The sequence below is a fragment of the Brachyistius frenatus genome, unplaced genomic scaffold (genome assembly GCF_029030835.1).
Source record: "Brachyistius frenatus isolate BFR_SWC_R1_liver_20210118 unplaced genomic scaffold, ASM2903083v1 Contig_3, whole genome shotgun sequence".
Classification (NCBI taxonomy): Eukaryota; Metazoa; Chordata; class Actinopteri; family Embiotocidae; genus Brachyistius; species Brachyistius frenatus.
In genome coordinates this window covers 2948733-2967500 of record NW_027210602.1, presented here as the reverse complement: position 1 = coordinate 2967500, position 18768 = coordinate 2948733, and the positions used below count along the sequence as shown (strand labels likewise).

The 18768-nt window shown below is 43.6% G+C and overlaps 2 protein-coding genes across 5 annotated transcripts in view; both read right to left on the bottom strand.

Moving 5' to 3' along the window:
• The window catches only part of sh2d3ca (SH2 domain containing 3Ca), a 190157-nt gene extending 186167 nt beyond the window's left edge, over window positions 1-3990 (bottom strand). The window contains exon 1 of the mRNA XM_069703175.1: window positions 3385-3990. The gene's annotated coding sequence lies outside the window, so the exon portion shown is untranslated. The remainder of the gene's footprint in view (window positions 1-3384) is intronic.
• LOC138623532 (rab GTPase-activating protein 1) overlaps window positions 864-18768 on the bottom strand; it is a 70199-nt gene continuing 52294 nt past the window's right edge. For 2 of the 4 annotated variants that reach the window (XM_069703106.1, XM_069703124.1), the window contains 8 exons: window positions 18254-18382; window positions 13950-14045; window positions 12414-12524; window positions 11922-12026; window positions 10065-10148; window positions 5140-5211; window positions 1741-1941; window positions 864-1047 (listed from right to left, as the gene is read on the bottom strand). In XM_069703106.1, the coding sequence (XP_069559207.1) occupies window positions 925-1047; window positions 1741-1941; window positions 5140-5211; window positions 10065-10148; window positions 11922-12026; window positions 12414-12524; window positions 13950-14045; window positions 18254-18382 (921 nt within the window). In that variant the 3' untranslated portion in view covers window positions 864-924. The remainder of the gene's footprint in view (window positions 1048-1740; window positions 1942-5139; window positions 5212-10064; window positions 10149-11921; window positions 12027-12413; window positions 12525-13949; window positions 14046-18253; window positions 18383-18768) is intronic. The other 2 variants (XM_069703114.1, XM_069703133.1) reach the window with 1 other exon arrangement.

Sequence of the window (18768 nt, the reverse complement as noted above, 5' to 3'; positions counted from 1 at the left end):
CCGGTCATTCACACGAACAGCTACACCTCACAATCAACACAAAAAAAAAAAAACACGCACGTTCGTGAACGGACGTAGAAAAAGAAATATATTGTTCAACGAAAATTAGAAAAAGCTCAGTTTTGAAAAGGCGTCTGTTAGCTCTCGTACCTAAAACAAACAAACAAACAAAACAAAACAAAACCAAAAAAAAAAAAACATTTACAGGAACTGGTTGTTTTGTGCCAGTAGTTTTAGAGGGGGTTGGGGGGGGGGGGGGGGCGCACAGAGCGGTCAGGGAGGACAGACCGTTTTCTTCTTTATCCCGTGAGGGTCGTTGCAGTTCCTTACCTTCCCCTCTGTGGGTTTTTCATATCAGCAGTACAAAGACAGAAATCAATGAAGCATTTCTTTTTTTGTTTGTTTGTTTGTTTGTTGTTGTTGTTGTTGTTGTCTCTCTGCGACCGGTGGAAGCACATTGTTTCCGTGGGGAGAGAGGTACCGTTGTACCTCATCTTGTGTTTTCAACCCCTTCTCGTCAGCACTGGTCGGCTGCAGTCATTTGGGGCGGAGAGATCGGCGTCGGGCGGGTGAGATCGGGAAAAGGTGGGACGATGGGGGAGAGGTGGGTTGGGAGGGGGAGGGGGGAGCGGAGGGGGGACGAGGACTTTTTTTTTTTTTTTTTTTCCCTTCTTTTGAGGAAAGGAACAAGTAACGCAGTCTCGTAGCAAAGGCCATCCCGGGATTTAACGGTTAATGTTCGCGGTTAACGTCAACGGCCCGGCGGGGTTACCGTTCGGGGGTCCGGAGGTTTCAGCGTGATGAGTTGCACTGAGCTCCAGACGTGGTCTGGTTAAAAGTGGCTGGGTAAGGGTGGCGGGGAGGGGTTGGGGGGGTGATTGGGGGTGGGTGGGTGGGTGGGTGGGGAGGGGGCGGTTGTTCGGGTTAGGTGGTCTCCTTGCCTTGGGTCCCAGTGACGGTTTTGATGGAGCTGAGCGTTCGGTTGAACCAGGTCTTCTTTGCGGCCTGCACCTCGTTGAGAGCCAGACCCAGGTGGTGCTCCAGGTCCTGAAGTGAAGAAGAAGAAGATGAAGAAGAAAAAAAAAAGAGTGTTAATCAGAACAAACAAAAAAAAGAGTCAAATGTCGTTTTTTTTTTTTTTTTTTTTTACCGGCAGACTTGTTTTGACTAATTTTTTTTTTTTTTTTTTTTTTTTTTGCCACCGCGTTTCTCCTCAAATCAGCAGCTTTTAAACACGACTCCTTTCCCACCCGAAGAGACGTCGTCCATCACGCGACATCCTCGTCTTTCCTCTTCGACAATCATCCCGACGAAGCTCCCCGCGGGGGCTCTCCGTCGCCGTCGGGTCGGCCTTCGAAACACACCGCGCGCTCCGTCCTCCGTCCGAGGAACCGCAACTCGGAAACGTTCGCGACCCCGACGTTCAGTCCCCAATTTGTTTGACCGCATCTCGTCCACATGATTGGAGCGAGCGGGAATGGACCTCCCGTCCCGTTATAAGGCCGGTGGCCTGAAACGCTCGACCCGGAGGCCGGTACGAGTGTCGGCTTCTCAGCTGGCTGGACGAGTCTTGACGGCAGCAGAAGCAGCGTGATTAAAATCACATCGATGGAGTATCACCGAACATATGAAGTTACCACGACTGATTGAGCGTCTCCTGAAAGACGTCCACGCGTCCGTGGTTGTGCTTCTTGGGAGCGTCGCGCTTTGTTCGATTTAAAAACGGCGCGTTAAAGGTACCTGGATTTTGCACTCGGCCTCCACCAGCTGCAGTTTGGTCTGAGCCAGCTCCAGCTCCATCTCCCTCAGCTGGTTCTTCAGATCCTCCTTCTCCTCGTCCGCCTCCTCGGATCCTCCGGCGGGAGTCGAGGTCACGGCGGCCCGGACGCGACCCTCTTTGTTGAAGAGACCGCTGCACTTCTCGCATCCCTCGACTTTGGACTGCGGAGAAGGACGTGAGACGCAAAACAAAAAGGTTAAAGGGTTAAAAAAATAAAAAATAAAAAAATAAATAAACAGGTGAGAACTGACGTTACAAGACATTATTTGAAATAGTCCTCGCAGCGATCCACGGTGAGCCGGAGAGAAGAGAAATCAATCAATCAACCCGTCACACTTTATTTGTATAGCTCTTATCATACCAACGCTTTTCAACACAAAGTGCTTTATAATGAGAACAATAAAACACACACACACACACACACACACACACACACACACACACACACACACACACACACACACACACACACACACACACACACACACACACACACACACACACACACCGCCTCCCACCGTAAAGAACGGCATTAACGACAGCGCGGTAAGAACAGGAGCCGAGGAACTCGGGGAACGCGACGCGCCAAAACAGATCCGTAAACACCGCAGACACGAAGACGCCGACGAATTCGAGCCGGACTCGGGTTCGCTCGTAAAAAAAAAAATATCAACACGGGAACTAAAAGAAAGCGTGCGGGGCAGACACCGAAAGAGATCCTCCAGGTTCGACAACCGCAAGTAACGAGCCAGCGACGCCGCCGGCGCACGAAACCGAGCCGAGAGGAAATATTGTCTTCGGGCACGGAGAGAAAGCAGGCGGGTACGAGTGAGAGAAATAAAAGTAGAAAAGTCCACCCAAAAAAAAATGGAAATAACAGAACGCGACAACTACTCGTACAACATTTCGGACATTTACGAGCGCCAGTCTGCGCTCCGCCCCGCCGCCCGGCGAAAAGAGGCTCCTTTTTTTTTTCGGGGTGCCCCTCGACGCGACGGGTTATTTTTGGGCGCAGAGCGTTTGCGCGGGCAGCGACAGGAAATCACGGCAAACAGAGGCCGGCCTGAACGTACCGCTTTGACTTGTTCGCCGTTTTCCCGCCTCCGCTCGATTCATTCAGGTACTTATCCTTCAGTGTCGAAGCGTGTTCTGACTTTCACTTCAAGGCGACCCACGTGAGCGGGCCGGAGGTTATTCCAGGCAAGATTAGTGTTTGCGGAAACATTCAGCGCCGCCAACGACACTTTACAGTCGAGGTTGCGCGCCTGAGCAGCAACGGCCGACGACGCCGGTTGAGATGTTCCCTGAAAATGAATATTTCATGACAACATTACGCTTCGTTTGGATTAAACCGCCGACTGCGTTTATAGCCGAGTCATAATTATACATAACGCGCGCAGTCTCGCCGCTGCAGAGGACGATGAGAGCCTTAATGAAGCGGCGGAGTGTTTGAGCTGCACTCGTTTCTGTTGCCACGAACTTACAGTTGACTATTATTTTACCTGACAGCGGGTAGGACTGGAAATGATGACAGTTTATTGAATTGTTGCAACGTTTCCTATTGGTCAATAGGAAGAAAGAAAAAAAAAAAGAACAAATTGCAGACACACGCACACGCACACACACACACACACACACACACACACACACACACTCTCACACACACACACACACACACACACACACACACACACACACACTCACACACACACACACACACACACACACACACACACACACACACACACACACATACACACACACACACACACACACACACACACACACACACACACACACACACACACACACACACACACACACACACACACACACACACACACACACACACACACACACACACACACACACACACACACTCTGCACACACACACACACACACACACACACACACACACACACACACACACACACACACACATACACACACTCTCACACACACACACACACACACACACACACACACACACACACACACACACACACACACACACACACACACACACACACACACACACACACACACACACACACACACACACACACAACCACACTGCACACACACACACACACACACACACACACACACACACACTCTCTCTCACACACACACACACACACACACACACACACACACACACACACACACACACACACACACACACACACACACACACACACACACACACACACACACACACACACACACACACACACACACACACACACACACACACACACACACACACACACACACACACACACACACACACACACACACACACACACACACACACACACACACACACACACACACACACACACACACACACACACACACACACACACACACACACACACACACACACACACACACACACACCCTGCTGCACACACACACACACACACACACACACACACACACACACACACACACACACACACACACACACACACACACACACACACACACACACACACACACACACACACACACACACACACACACACACACACACACACACACACACACACACACACACACACACACACACACACACACGTCCTTCTGCATCCTTTACAGGACTTTGTCTTCGGTGCTCTGAAACTTGTGTCTGTCTTTTTGTGAGTCCTCGGGCAGCCCTGACGGAGCTTTCTGCCAAAATGGCCTTTCTCCCAGCTGCAGTGTAAAACTAACAGCTTCGCAGCCAAGTGTGCAAGTGCTGGGAAGTCACGTGTCTTGGTCCGTGGCTGCTTGGTTCTTGAGATACCTGCCAGCTCGGGGGGGCGAAGGATCACAACTGTTTGATCCATTTCCATCCATCTCTTCAGCTCTACGAGGAGGCGACAGTTGAAGAGTGGAGCTGCGATGTCTTATAAAAACTGATTATACAAAGTTGATTCCTGGTACCAAATACACTATTTCAAGACACAAGTTAATGATCAGCTCCTTTTGTGTGTGATCCACTGTTAAAGTCCAACTAACCATCACAGACATCAGACATTTAGCATGTGGATTATTGAGGGCCAGACCACCGGATTAAGGTGCTCTACTGCTGTTATTGTCCACTGATAATGTGACACTTCTTCACGCCGCACTTGTCAGTTGTGTAAAAGAGACACACACACATTCATCTCTACATGTTTCATTTATCAACAGCGCAGCTCTGTAATTATGATTGATTTATAATCCTGGCAGTTGATCTATAGGACGTGTTTGAATGCACACAGCAGTGTTTCGAGGTGTGTGTGTGTGTGTGTGTGTGTGTGTGTGTGTGTGTGTGTGTGTGTGTGTGTGTGTGTGTGTGTGTGTGTGTGAGTGTGTCTCTAAAACTCACCCGGATTTTGTCCAGTTCTCCTCGATTGGCCGTCTGTTGTTTCTCTAATCGTTCGCTCAGCTGAGAGCAGATCTACGGGAAACAGAGAGACAGTTTAAGACTCGAGGTTCGTTCAGCTTCTGTGAACTCGATCAACAACTCAGCCATCGCAGCTCCTCTGTTATTGTGATGACAAGAGTTGGTGCCAAGTGCGGGTGCTTCTTTTTAGGGGGAAGCAAATAAGGTATTTTGTATTCCCGGCCAATAAGGGGGCCTTAACCGCCGCGGGCTGTATTCCACATATTATAATGCAAAAGCTGAGACGTCTGTTCTTTGTTGGTGTGTTTGAATGGCACAACAATTCTTGAAAATGGCAACAGAGAGTCTTAAGTCTTAAATTCAAGCTTCATCACATCCACGGTGCTTCAAGCCACCTGCGACCTGTTACCACAAACGGTCTCCTCCCTCAGGTGAGTGTTTGTCCCGGTAAAAAAACAAACAAACAAAAAAAAAACTCAAACTATTCATTTACGGAGGCGTGAAATGGAAATCTTAGCTGCTAAACTTTCAAAGTGTTGGCACCAACTCGTCCCTCCAGACGGAAGCTGACTCACACAAAGTATATGAACAAAGACAGATTAAAAAAAAAAAACGTTTCAGAAAGACAGATGAATGAACACAACATCTGATATTTTTTTGGGCCGCATACAAACAGGGCATAGACGTGTGTGTGTGTGTGTGTGTGTGTGTGTGTGTGTGTGTGTGTGTGTGTGTGTGTGTGTGTGTGTGTGTGTGTGTGTGTGTGTGTGTGTGTGTGTGTGTGTGGTTCCCCATGATGCACACACTACTACATGATGTGGATGGAGTAGCTTTGGTGCATCTGAAGAAACGACTGGACAAACAAATAAATAAACACTTAATATCCTTTTGATAAGAATGAATGTATAATTAAAAAATTAAAAAACCAGTCACAACGATAAAGAGGATTTTACCAGGTCAGGCAATACAGATAAGTAATAATACACAAATTCTGTTATTATTATATTAGTATGTAGCGGTCTGTACCAGTGGTGCTGCTAAGGTTGGAGGATAGGGTGTATTTTGAAAATGGCAGTTTAGCAGGTGCAACTATATAAGTATTTTATAGTAGTCGAATCACACCGTGGGACAAAAAGGAACCAAAAATGTGACGTCCCATCAGATTCAAACCAAATCCATGCCCATGCAGTTAACCACAGATTTAAGACACAGAGTACTTAGTACTGTTCCACGAAGAAACACCTGGAAGTGTTTCCCACCTCTGCTGACTGAACACAACGCTGTGTGCACTACCCAGTGTTTCCCTTCTTGTTCGAGGCTCTTTGTAAGTCATTCTCCGTGGACTTCATCCTCTTAACTTTAAGTCCATTCGTGGGGTCATTAGGTTCTGTTTTTCCAGCAGGGGCTCAAAGGATGTTGCAGGCATGACTCTGCACGATGAAGCATGTCACGTCCTTGCATATATCCAATCTCTTTATTAATTCTTCTTCTCCTTCTATACCTATATGAAACATGCTGACAGACATCGAGGCGCGCACGCGCACACACACACACACACACTCACGAGCCTGTAGCTTACCGACGGACAGAGAAATCAATGTGACATGAGTCATCCTAGCGGGTACATCAGATCATCCCACCTCTCTGCAGACAGCCTGTCTATCTCTTGATCTATTCCCGCTCTCTGCATATCTCCTTCCCTGTGCCACATACTGTATAATAATGCTCCTCCTCCTTAAGAGAGCAATGTAAAGATGTGAAGCATCTTTAGCCGAGCAACTTTCTATCATTCGCCTCCTACGTGCAGCATGTGTCAATCTTTCTCTCCCGTCGCCCTCTTCTTCATTTGCTTGTAACTGATGTTACGGTTCCCAGCTCCCTACCCGTCCTTCATCGCCACCGACCACTTACAGGATCCTCTCTTGAGCGTGCATCTCTTTACTCTCCAATTTACGCTCTTTTTTTTTCTCCCTTTACTTGACCTCCTCAGCGTTGTGCAGCGACCATTTCGTCTTCAGTCAAGTTTTTGTTGGAAGCAAGGCATTTTATTGGCCTTCAGATTTTGCCTGTAATTGGTAGAAGGGCTGAGAGGGACCTGGCGAGGAGGACGGTGTGTTCTGAGGGGAGTCGATGTAAGATGGGGCACTTGTCACTCTGGAGGGCAAAGAATCGTTATCGCAGCAGCATCTGCAAGCAAGCCGTCAAGGACTATTTAGACTTCTGGATGAACAGGGTAGTTGTTTTCTTCACTCCTGTTTTGATTTTTTTTTTTAGTGTGTGTCGCCTGTGACTGATCGTTAAGGCTCGAGACATAAAGACAGGTTTTTTGTTTTAATGCTTTTTCATATTCGATTTTCTCCTCAGAACAATCTCAGTCTTAATTTAAACATTTCTTCTTAATAATTGATCCAGTCCTGCTGTAACTTTACTGCCCGAGGCCCCTTTTTTGTTTTCTTTCTTTTCAATAATACATGTTTGTAGTATGTATGCTTACAATGCACATAATGTGAGAGCATGAAATTTTAACCACATCACATTTTTAACTTCATAGATGAAGCGTGGAACTAGAAGCAAACATTTAGGGTGGTTTGCTGAATCAAAAAATGCTCGAAATATTTTGGAGGCTACGCCCAGATTCAAAATATTTTAAAAACTATGAGAAGTTAATGAAATGTTAATGGTAAGAGGACCTCAGAGACACAAGCGCTGGCACATGTCACTGTACCTGGCAAGTGCCCGGCTAGCCAGACTGAATCCACACCAGCTCTGCTCCTACAACACGGGGGTGTGTGTGTGTGTGTGTGTGTGTGGGGGGGGAATTACGACGCACCACTTGACACTGTTTTTAGCTTCACTTTTAACAGTGTGCTAGAGGGGCAATTAGAACACAAAACTTCTCTGGCTCTAATCCCACAAAAAGAAACTTGGCATTCGCGCGGCCCATTGAAATGGGAAAATGCTATTTGAAGAATAATTCCAGTTATATGTGTCGGAAAACAACGCAGGCTATTTCGGGGCATTCCGCGACTTGTCAATGCTCGCGGATTGAAAGCTGTTGTCCTCCCTCTTCTCTCCCCTCCACACACTTCTGCTCATTCTCTCCCTCTCTCCCCCCTTTCGCTGTCACAAAATGAACTATTTTTGACAAAGCCTCATCTTCTCTCTTCGGTCTGCAGAGCTCTCAACTGCATGCTCGCGCACACGCACACGCACACGCACACGCACACACACACACACACACACACACACACACACACACACACACACACACGACCATCAAATCCTGTCTCTTCTATCATGGCTGTGGACACCAGTTTTCAGATCTGCTTTGTTTCGACGCAGGTGAAGTTAAGGTCTATTTCTAAATTGGTCTTTCTGCTATTTCCGTCTGCCTCCACTGGGAGGAAAAGGAGGCGGATTGTTGCATAATGTCCCCGCGCTGATGGTAATAGTACTTGATCTAGGTAAGTTTATATTTAAGCATTAAGTGACAGGATGGGATCTGAAGAGGAGTCCAGACAGACAGAACTTAAAATATGTTCACAGGCTGATCCATCAAAGGCCTTGGGTTCACTTTAGGGACAGCTTGTAAAATTAGATATCTCTGCTTGTCAAACTAAATTTATGAAAGCAGATTGGTCTTTAAAGGTGTATTATTTTTAAATGATTTATTGCCGTGGTAATGGCTTGACCACAGCGTAGATGTGAAAAGACGAGCCAAATAAGGAACGATAAGTGGTGAAGGCTCACCTGTCAAAACATTCTGCCGGCATGAAATGCACCACAACAGTAACGACTGCCTTTTAAGTGACAGTACACAAAATAAATGAAACTATAATTGACAGTAACAGATATATGACGAATGCATTTAATCAAATGTCCAAATGTTGTAGTCAGTGATGCCACGTGAGCAGAGTATGAAGGAGAATCTTAATGATGATGACTGCATGGCCTCGGTAAAGTATAAAAAGATGGTACTAAGAAAACAGAAGGGCTTTGTCAAAATCTATACTTTTTTTTAATTATTAATGCTGAGCTTTATGAGCTAAAAAAAACCCAACAACAACCCAACATTCAAGCAGTGATTTACTCCTATGTGAAGACTGCCAACTGCTGGCAGCTTCTGGTCTCTGAATTTTTGTCCCGTCCCATTTAAGGTTAAAAGTTATTCCTTTTGGGTCATCGTAAGTCGAGTTCAGCCCGCAAACTGTTAACCCTTACATGCCTGGGACGTTTGTCTGACTCCATTCTCTGTCACTTCATCCATATATTAACATTATAATGCTTGGAATCTTTTCAGAGCATACGTATATCAAAGACCTTTATTTTAAATCCTTATTTATTTATCGATTTTACTTATTTATTTACCTTTCTTCATCTTCTTTTGTCCTCATACATGTCTTATCTGATCCGCTGATAAAGACGCATGAGAATTTGTGTGTGTGTTAGGAGGTAAAGCAAATTGTAGCTGGCTTTCTGAGTTTAAAACTAAACTCAAAATCACAAAAACCAAGGAAACTGGCTTGCCAGAGTTTATAGTTTCACTTCCCTAAAGTGCGCTTGTGAGGGAAACGACACCGTTCAGTGATATGATTCATCCATTATATGGACCTGCCGGGAGGCTGGAGCTTATCCCAGCTGACTTTGGGCGAAGGTGGGGTACACCTGCACAGGTCGTCCTGTGATGGCCGCCAGTCCATCACAGGACGACAGACTGAAACAACCATTCACGCTCGGTTCACACCGACAGACAATTTAGAATGCAAACCACCCACGAACATGATACGAATAGAACATAGTCCTATACTGTAGATGCAAAGTGGAAGGAAACAAAACTTTTTAATTTAATTGTGAAAATGATTTTTGTGCACAACTTTAACTATAAGTTTTAGATATTCAGTACGTACCTGCTTATATTCTCCAATAATGGAACCGTTCTTCTTAATCTCTGATTCAGACTTGTCGAGCTCCCGTCTGCACATCTCCTTCAGCTGTAGGAACAAACACAAACACAAACACACACACACACACACACACACACACACACACACACACACACACACACACACACACACACACACACACACACACACACAGATAGTGTGTGTAGGCTGTTACATGGCAGGAACCGAGGAGAGAAGCCGATTCAGAGGCCCCAGAGACCACGCGACTGCCACGAAATGTAAGGAAGACAGAGAAAGGTATTGGCAGACTTGAAGCTCAGGGCAATGTCATGCCCTCTACACAGTCGAGCACATAAATCACTCAAGAGTTGCACCGACACACGCACAACAAGACAGGAGACATTTGGAGAGAGCACTGGTAAGAGAGGGCGGCAGGTCTGTCCTCTGCCTCAAAGGAATTCAAAGGAAGTCCAAAAAAATAAACATCGGGGGGGAATGTAAGGAAATGTAATAACATTCATTAGGACTGGGCCCCCTACTTACTGCTTCTAGTTACACGTCAGGGAAATATACGTTACAGTGTTGTTATTAAAGAATAGTAGAAAGGAATGAAAAGTTGCCAGGTTTTTCAAACTCACCCGACAACACAGAATCATTTACACCAGGGGTCTCCAACACGCTACTTGCTAGCCACTACTAGCTTGCTACCCGCTTTTGAGTAGCTCGCTGAAGGTTTCAACAATATGCAGTGTTTCCTTTACACAGACTTATTTATATTAACGGCCGCCCCGGGTATATTTGGTGATCCATTTTAGGATTTCTATTTATTTATTTTCTACCTGGCCAGAGAACTGCACTATCAATGCGATCGATTATTGAGTGGACAGTCTCCCCACGCTCTCCTTCACCTTTGTCATTGTAACGGAGAGGGAACAGCCGGGGTTGAGCTGCAACCTCCGTGAAAGCACACAGCGATCAGAGGACAGAAGCTCGCACGACTGTCAACGTTTGCAAAAATGCAGCAGATTCTCACACTGAGCTGGAAAGAAACTGGTGGTCATAAATTAGGTAAATAATTAGTAAGTAATACATAATAAACACACAGAAAAGAAAAGCATGCAAGTGTTGTTGAATTTAAGCTGTTCTGATGGGAAATGTTTGTGTTGAATATTAATTTGTTATTGTTCACCAAAAAAAGAAGCTTATTCCGTTGCTTTGGGTGGAGCTCAGCTATGTGAATGAATGTTACTGACCATGAGTAGCTCTCGGTCCCTTTCATTTTATCGAAGCAGCTCTCAGAGGAAAAAAAAGGTTGGAGACCCCTGATCTACACTAATGAACACACCTTCATCAACAGGAAGACACCTTAACAGTAACCTCAGTTTAGTTTATTTCCTTAAATCTATTCATATCAGGGACCATGTACAAAATGCATCCATCTGAAAAAGAGAAGGATGCTTTGTACCAGATTAAGCTACAAGATAATTTTCATCTGCAGTCCCTGGGCAGATGAATATTAGCTAGGTGAGGCAGTTTTGGTTTGATTTAAATCCTGCAGTCTTGGCTCTGTCCATCAAATAGACTGCTCAGTCACAGCCTGGCACATTAACACTGCATACCAGTCTGCTTCTTGACCTCAAGCCAGGAGATTTATGCAGCTTCTTTTACAGATTCCTTCACCTGAGAATTTCTGTTCCAACAGTAGCCATCCTTCCCTGCTATCTGTAACGCCGTGAGCCCACATGAGATTTGAAGGGAAAAATATACACTTCAGACACTCCAGCTGGACAAAGGGAATGGTTTTCCTCCACACAGACTCAGTTTTAATTGAGACAAAAGTGCCTTGTTATTTCCTCTGACCTGTGCAGACTCGTCCTCCAGTCGTCTCTTCTCGTCCTCCGAGTCCACAAGTTTCTGTTTGGTCAACAACAGCTCCTTATTCAGGGCGTCTGCCTTCTCCTCGGCCTGACACACAAAAACACACACGCTCAGGACAAAATAACCCACTGCTGATGAGGTCATTGGAAGTGAGACTCTCCCTACTTTCTTCTCAGTTTTCTCTCTACCAACTCTCTTTTCAAGATAAGTCAAAAAAAAAATCATACACACAAATGTGCAGCCTGCGTCACACACACACCGACACACCTTTTCTTTTTCTTTTTTTTTTTTCCCCAAAAACCCACACACAACCTTATTCTTTGACTATTAATTCAGCTCTTGCCACAAGCACACACACAACATCCTCACTTCTGTTCAATGTTCTTTCAGATGTGATGAATCACATTTTCATGAACACGTGTGCACGGTCAGTCACACCGAAGCACACAAACGTATTCTTTCTGTTTGGCTTACGTTGTCGAGGTCTTTGCGCAGGGCTATCTTGCTGCTAACCAGTTCATGTGCCAGGTCGTCATTCTCCTGCTCCAGACGCATGTTGGCCTCTTGCAAACGACGATTTTCCCGCTGGGCGGTAGGGGCGAGAGAGAAAGAGGGAGGAGGGCAGAGGGAAGTGGAAAAGAGGAGCGAGAGATTTGTCAGAATATAATAAACGAGCAAGACGAATAAAGCGATGACAAAGCAATGGTGACACCAGAAAAAGCGTGGAACAGCAAAACAGAGTATGAACACAGAAGTGAAGGGCCATGAAAGAGGAAGGACAGCGAGGGGATGGGCCGGGAGATGAAGTTAATCATGAGGAGCTGCCAATGAATATGTAAACACGTCTTCCTGGTTCAGCAGTTTCTAGAGTAACGCAACAACATACATATGACAGTGTGGGAGTGTGAAGGTTCACTGTGATCAGGTGCATTGTAACAGTTTGTAATGTTTAACACGACAACCTGCTTGTACATTATTAACAACAATATGCAGCTATGCTAAAACCTGACACGTATACATGTCAAATAAAAAAGGTAGGAGCACAGTGACAGCAGGAGGACTCAAGATTTTTCATCTGCTTTCATCATCTGCTTGTCATCTCTGTGAATATATTTCACGTGTCCGTTTTTAGTACAGCTGGCTGCTGTTTTTACATGCAAGACATGGACTAATTGAGTCTATCTTGCAGATAGCGCACACATTCTTCTGCCTTTTATTGACATATTCCTGCTCAGCTTTCATTTGGAAAGAAACGTGTTAATATTTTTCATATCAGAGTAATACAGCCTGCTTTGTATGCTAAAACAGGACAAATGAAAATGACTCAAATGTGACCTGCTTGTTAAACTATGACCATCTGAGTGAATATACTCAAACTGACTGACTGACTGACTGAAGTCATCTTCAGAAACTTTTCTGCTAAATGCATGAGTGGATGAAAATCCACTTGAATAGCAATGTCATCCCAAGATGTTAGCTTTGACACACACAAAAAATGGTATTTGTGATTGATGATATTAATATCGTTAACATTGAACTGTCTTACAGAATGTGTAGATGGTGGCTTTTTTGGGAATATGTAGTTTTTGTTTTTCAAACAAGGACTATCAAGGTCTACAGTAAAAATAGATTTAGTTGGTTCAGCTGCACGACGTAGCTGTTACATCAGCTCCTTATCTATACCACACAGTTTCATAAATATGAGATCAAACATAATGCTTGCGATATTTAGATAGTTAAATCATTAACCATATCAATATAAATTTAGACAACAAAAATGTGTCTCTTCCACTTGCTATGTTGCTGACAGAATTTGCTACAGCCCTTTAAAGATGTCATGCTGCCACATAAGAGGGATTCAAAGGATCCTGATCCTGTCAGAAGACCCGAGATAGACTTATCCATTTAAAAAAAAAAAATAGAAATAACTTATTTTAAATTCAAAATTTTAAATCAAATTTTCAGTTTTCGCCGTTTAATTTGCCCTGAATATTGTGAGCATATGTCTACCTCGTATCTCTCGATGGGGGCCTCCTGTTGCTCCTGTTGCTCCCGCATGGTGTGGTACTCCTTCTCAAATTTCTTCAGCTTCTTTTGGCTGATCTGCTGGGCAGTGGGAGTAAAAAAAAAAACCCAAATGTTTGGTAATTATACACATGATAAAGAAAGGAAATAGAAACTAGCCTGCTAGTCTTTGGCTGATGCACTTACAGTGGCTGCCAGTGGAGAGTTTTTCAAATCTTTTGTAAACAAGGATGCAAGATTGTTAATCTTTACTTGACTCTGGCTTTCATTAGAGCAGTCCAACATTATAATAACATGTAAATGAACATATGGAGTGATTACTGCCCAGTTTGCTACTGTTATCTTGACTGACAAGCTGCTGGGTTGCTGGGAAATCGATGTTCACACAGTACAGGGTAACTCACCTCACCTTACAGGTCTTAGATATGTGCAAAAATAAAAACAAGAAAAAAAAATACGTGAACCCTTAGGAATTCTAATATTTGTCAATTATGAACAAACACAATCTATTTGAATAAATGACACAAATCCTTGTGTTATCCTTGTAGACACTGAATCCATAATAAAATGTTAAGACTGGAGGCTGGGAAAGTATCTTAAGCCTAATGACGTCAATGAAAGCTAATGGGAGTCAGGAGGTAACAAACCTGGAGGGCGATCAATGAAACAAGATTGAAATTTCAGATTAAAAGCTATTTGGACTCATAATAAAACATTTAAAACATCTTGAGTTTGTTATTCATAATAGGCACCTGCTGATGAGACCACAGAAAACGTATTTATAATCAAGATTCATGGATTTGCATCAAGTGAGAGAGTACTCTCAAAGAGTCTCTAAGGAGATATTAATCACGCCACAGTGAAACCGTCTTTTTTCTCCGAATGTGGACAACTTGTCATCAGTGAGGGAAAATTGATTCCCAAGTTTATCAAGATACTAGGGTGGCTGTCCAGCTGAATCTCAGTGGAAGCTGGCAGGACAATGATGGTAAACACTTGGAGTAAACCTACAACAGAATGGATTTAAGCAGGAAAAAGTCTGAAGCAACCCAAAGTCAGACCCTAACCCAAAAGAGATACTGTGGAACGAACTGGAGGAGCTGTTCACACCAAACATCCAGCGATTATGAATATAACATTGTGTAGGTCTGACTCACATCTCGGGGATTATTTGAGGTTATTGCTGCCAAAGGAGGTTGGACCAGTTATTAAATCCAAAGACTCACTTCCACCAGCATTGGCAAAGTTTAATTAACGTGTGCACAATAAAGACAGGTCAGATTTTAACTGTTTGTGTTGTTAATTTAAATAGACTGTGCTTGATTATACTTTTGATTTATGATCAGATCACATTTTATGGCCAATGAATGCATAAAACCAGGTAAGCGTTCACATCTTTAACATCTGACTGGAAAGACATTGTCTTTTCCAATCATGGATTACATTGTATCATCAGTTTCACACTACACTGCAGCTGTTGTATCATTTTACAGTTATGCTGTGGTCTTGAATGGTTTCGAAATGTGTTCCAGATACTGTGAGCAAGTCTCTCTCGGCAGATCAAGTTAAATTTCAGCCGTTCACACCATTCATCATCTTACTGTTGAACCAATAGATACATAATTTACTACAAAGAGTTCAGGTGCAGCATTTCACCTCAGACGAATTGAAACAGCATCCTGAACGCTATGTGCCAGATTTTCAGCATAAAAGACAGAATCAACACTGACATCAAGACCGGCTTGTACATTCTGTGGATTTTGAATGCGTCTAGCTCCAGCTGCACCATCATCAATGCATCGTCTTTGGACATTTGCCTGCATCCCCATGTAGCAGTCTCAGCTTCAGTTTTATACTAGTGTATTTGATCCTCTAAAAGTCCTCAGCATTCATCACCTACTGATGTAGGCAGAACTGGGTTAGCATAACCCACATGTTGCTCTGCTCTAAGTGTGTCGACATGTGTTCTTTTAGTGTATTTGGTCGCACAGTCTGTTCTGTAAAAGGGAAGAAAAAGTACAGGAGGTCATTCAGGGGAAGAAATGCCTCATCCATCTCCTTTCTCATTGTTTTTTTCATCCTCTCTACCACAGGCTTCATGGACAGCTGGGCCTTAAGAAGCTACGACTTAGAGGGGGCGATTAGGAACAGAGCATCCACGGCAGTACAGCCATAATTTGTAGACTTCAATTATAAATTAGCAAGTTACCTGTGCAGTACAATCAGCCTTTTTTTTTTTCTTAAAGCCCACTAACAAGCAGCATATTCTAGAGCGACCTGCCCGCTCTCCTGTGAATTGCTCGGCTCTATATTTACTGTGTAACACAAAAAGTGTTGCAGAAAAGCAAAGCTAAAACTGCATATGGCTGTATACAAATATCTATGTATACATGCTCATACTTAATGGAAAGCAGAGAGCTGCTGTATGAGGAAGGCCTAAGGTGATAAAAACTAAAGCACTGAGGAAAATGAAAAAGACTGACAAGAAATAAAAAAATAAAAACTTTCACAGTTTTTATTCAAATTCCCTGGTCAATTTGCATACAACTAGCTCTAAAAGTCAAAAGGTTGGCAGACAAGAAGAGGAAGTAGGTGTAACAACTACACACTGAGACAACATAAATGACCTGCTTTGACCCTGAGATTGTCTCCTGAATAAATTTTGTGAACTGACAGTAGTTTATGAGTGTGTTTGGCACAGAAAATATACAAATGATGATGACCTTTGACTGCAATTATGAAGTAAATAGTTTAAAAACGTTTTCCTTTTAATACCAACGACCTGAACTCCCACAGATATTTGTCACTATAACAGTTCAAAGATGGATTATTGACCTTCTCTTCTTTAAACAGGATCAAATCTTCTTTTACATGTTTGTGTTATTTCCACTATGAGGTTTATGACGCAGGGGAGGAAGGAGTCAAAAGTTGAAGGACACAGATGTTGGACCTTTACCTCTGGTATATCAATAAAATATATTTTAAGGTGTGATAAATCTAACTCTGAAATCATAGTGGTGTTAAAAAAATGCCATATGACAAATAACATACAACTAATCTGAGCAAAAAACTGTGAATGAAGTTGGAACCCCCTGCAACCCAGACAGATTTGTGGTCCAATCAGAAGGCAGTATCATCAGTCAATGAAGGCAGCAGTAATCTGTTCAGTTAATCCTCCTGTAGTGACATCCATGCCTCAGATTAGCCCTTCCTTCACTTAGATTCAATTTCCAGCTCCAACAGTATAGTAGTCACCAAATGACTTCCTGGAAATATTTTCACTTGCCAAATCAAAATGACTTAATAAAGCAGCCTGCAGTAAATGGGATATTTATATACTTCTATGTAATTACCTGGATGTATTATATTCAAATAGGAACAGAGAAACCATCAAAACACAAGCACAGTTAAACAAAGAGCTCATACGAGTCAACTAAGACACAAAAAGCATACATACATTTAAGAATGTGATTCCTCTGAGATGCCTCGTCAGCCCATCTCATGATATATATTCACAAGTTATGGCTCCAATATGAACACTGAAGCACCTTCAACACCGCCTGGTCCAGTTACCTCTGATTTACTTCCACTGGATTTTTCCTTGCTGTAGGAGTTCATTGTGTGGTCTCACTGCTGCCCACCTGCCTAACCGGGAACCGAGCAGTTCAACTGTCTCTCCATGCCGGCTCCTTCACAGAGTTTGTGCTAATAAATATCTCTGCCCAAAGTTACCTTCAAAGTCAGGTCCTGTAAACTGGGCCAGGCCATTCAAAACAGGTCAGGACACAGGTGTGAGAGAGTGTGTGTGTGTGTGTGTGTGTGTGTGTGTGTGTGTGTGTGTGTGTGTGTGTGTGTGTGTGTGTGTGTGTGTGTGTGTGTGTGTGTGTGTGTGTAAGATACAGAGAGACAGAAGTGTGTGTTGGTTTTATCTGTCAAATCCGTGTTAAAGCCCAACAGTGCCCCCTACTGGTATTTGAGCAACACTGCAGGACCAGAGAACTTTTATAACCCATTCTGACCCAATCATTTAAAAATCCAACATGCTGATTGGTTTTGTTTTTCTGTTTCAAATATTATATATTTTTCTGACTATTTCTAAGGCCATCAACTGTGTCACATAAAAAATGTCTATATTTTTTTTTATAAAACCTGGAAGTAAGATATTTAACACTAAATAGTGAGCTGAACCTGAAGTGTCAGATGTTTGTCTGAGAGGCTGAATTGACACAGCTACATTATGTCAACAGGGAACCACCACTCCATTATGTTCTTATGTACTCTAAACTCACCTTTATGCTACAGGCCAGCTCCATCAGTTTTTTGGCGTTCTCCTCAGAGCGGTACCTCTTCGGAACTGGGACACGAAAGAATTTCAGAGCACCCTCGAAGTCCGTCTGGATTAGATCGTCTTTTGATGTCTGAGGAAAAAGACGATAACACAAAGGGAAGTCAGGCAGACATTTACATTATCCAAGCCCAAAATCCTGTTGGGCAAACTTTCATTTCCTTTTTTGTAACATGAAGAAACACAATTAAGTAAGACAATGTTCTGGTTTGGTAAAGAAATATAGGACAAATATGATTAAGGGCAGGTTTATGAGAATACAGCTGAACTCCACAAATCAATCTAAACAAAAAGCTGTTCAAAAGAATTTGTTTTCAATGATTGAATTTTATTATTGAAGCCAAACTCGCCCTTAACAAAAAGCATGTGCACTGCTTGCAGCACAGAACAGTGGGGTGACACTGAGCATGTGTCTCACCTGCTCACATGTGCCAACGTCTAAACTCTTTCCAAAGCTTG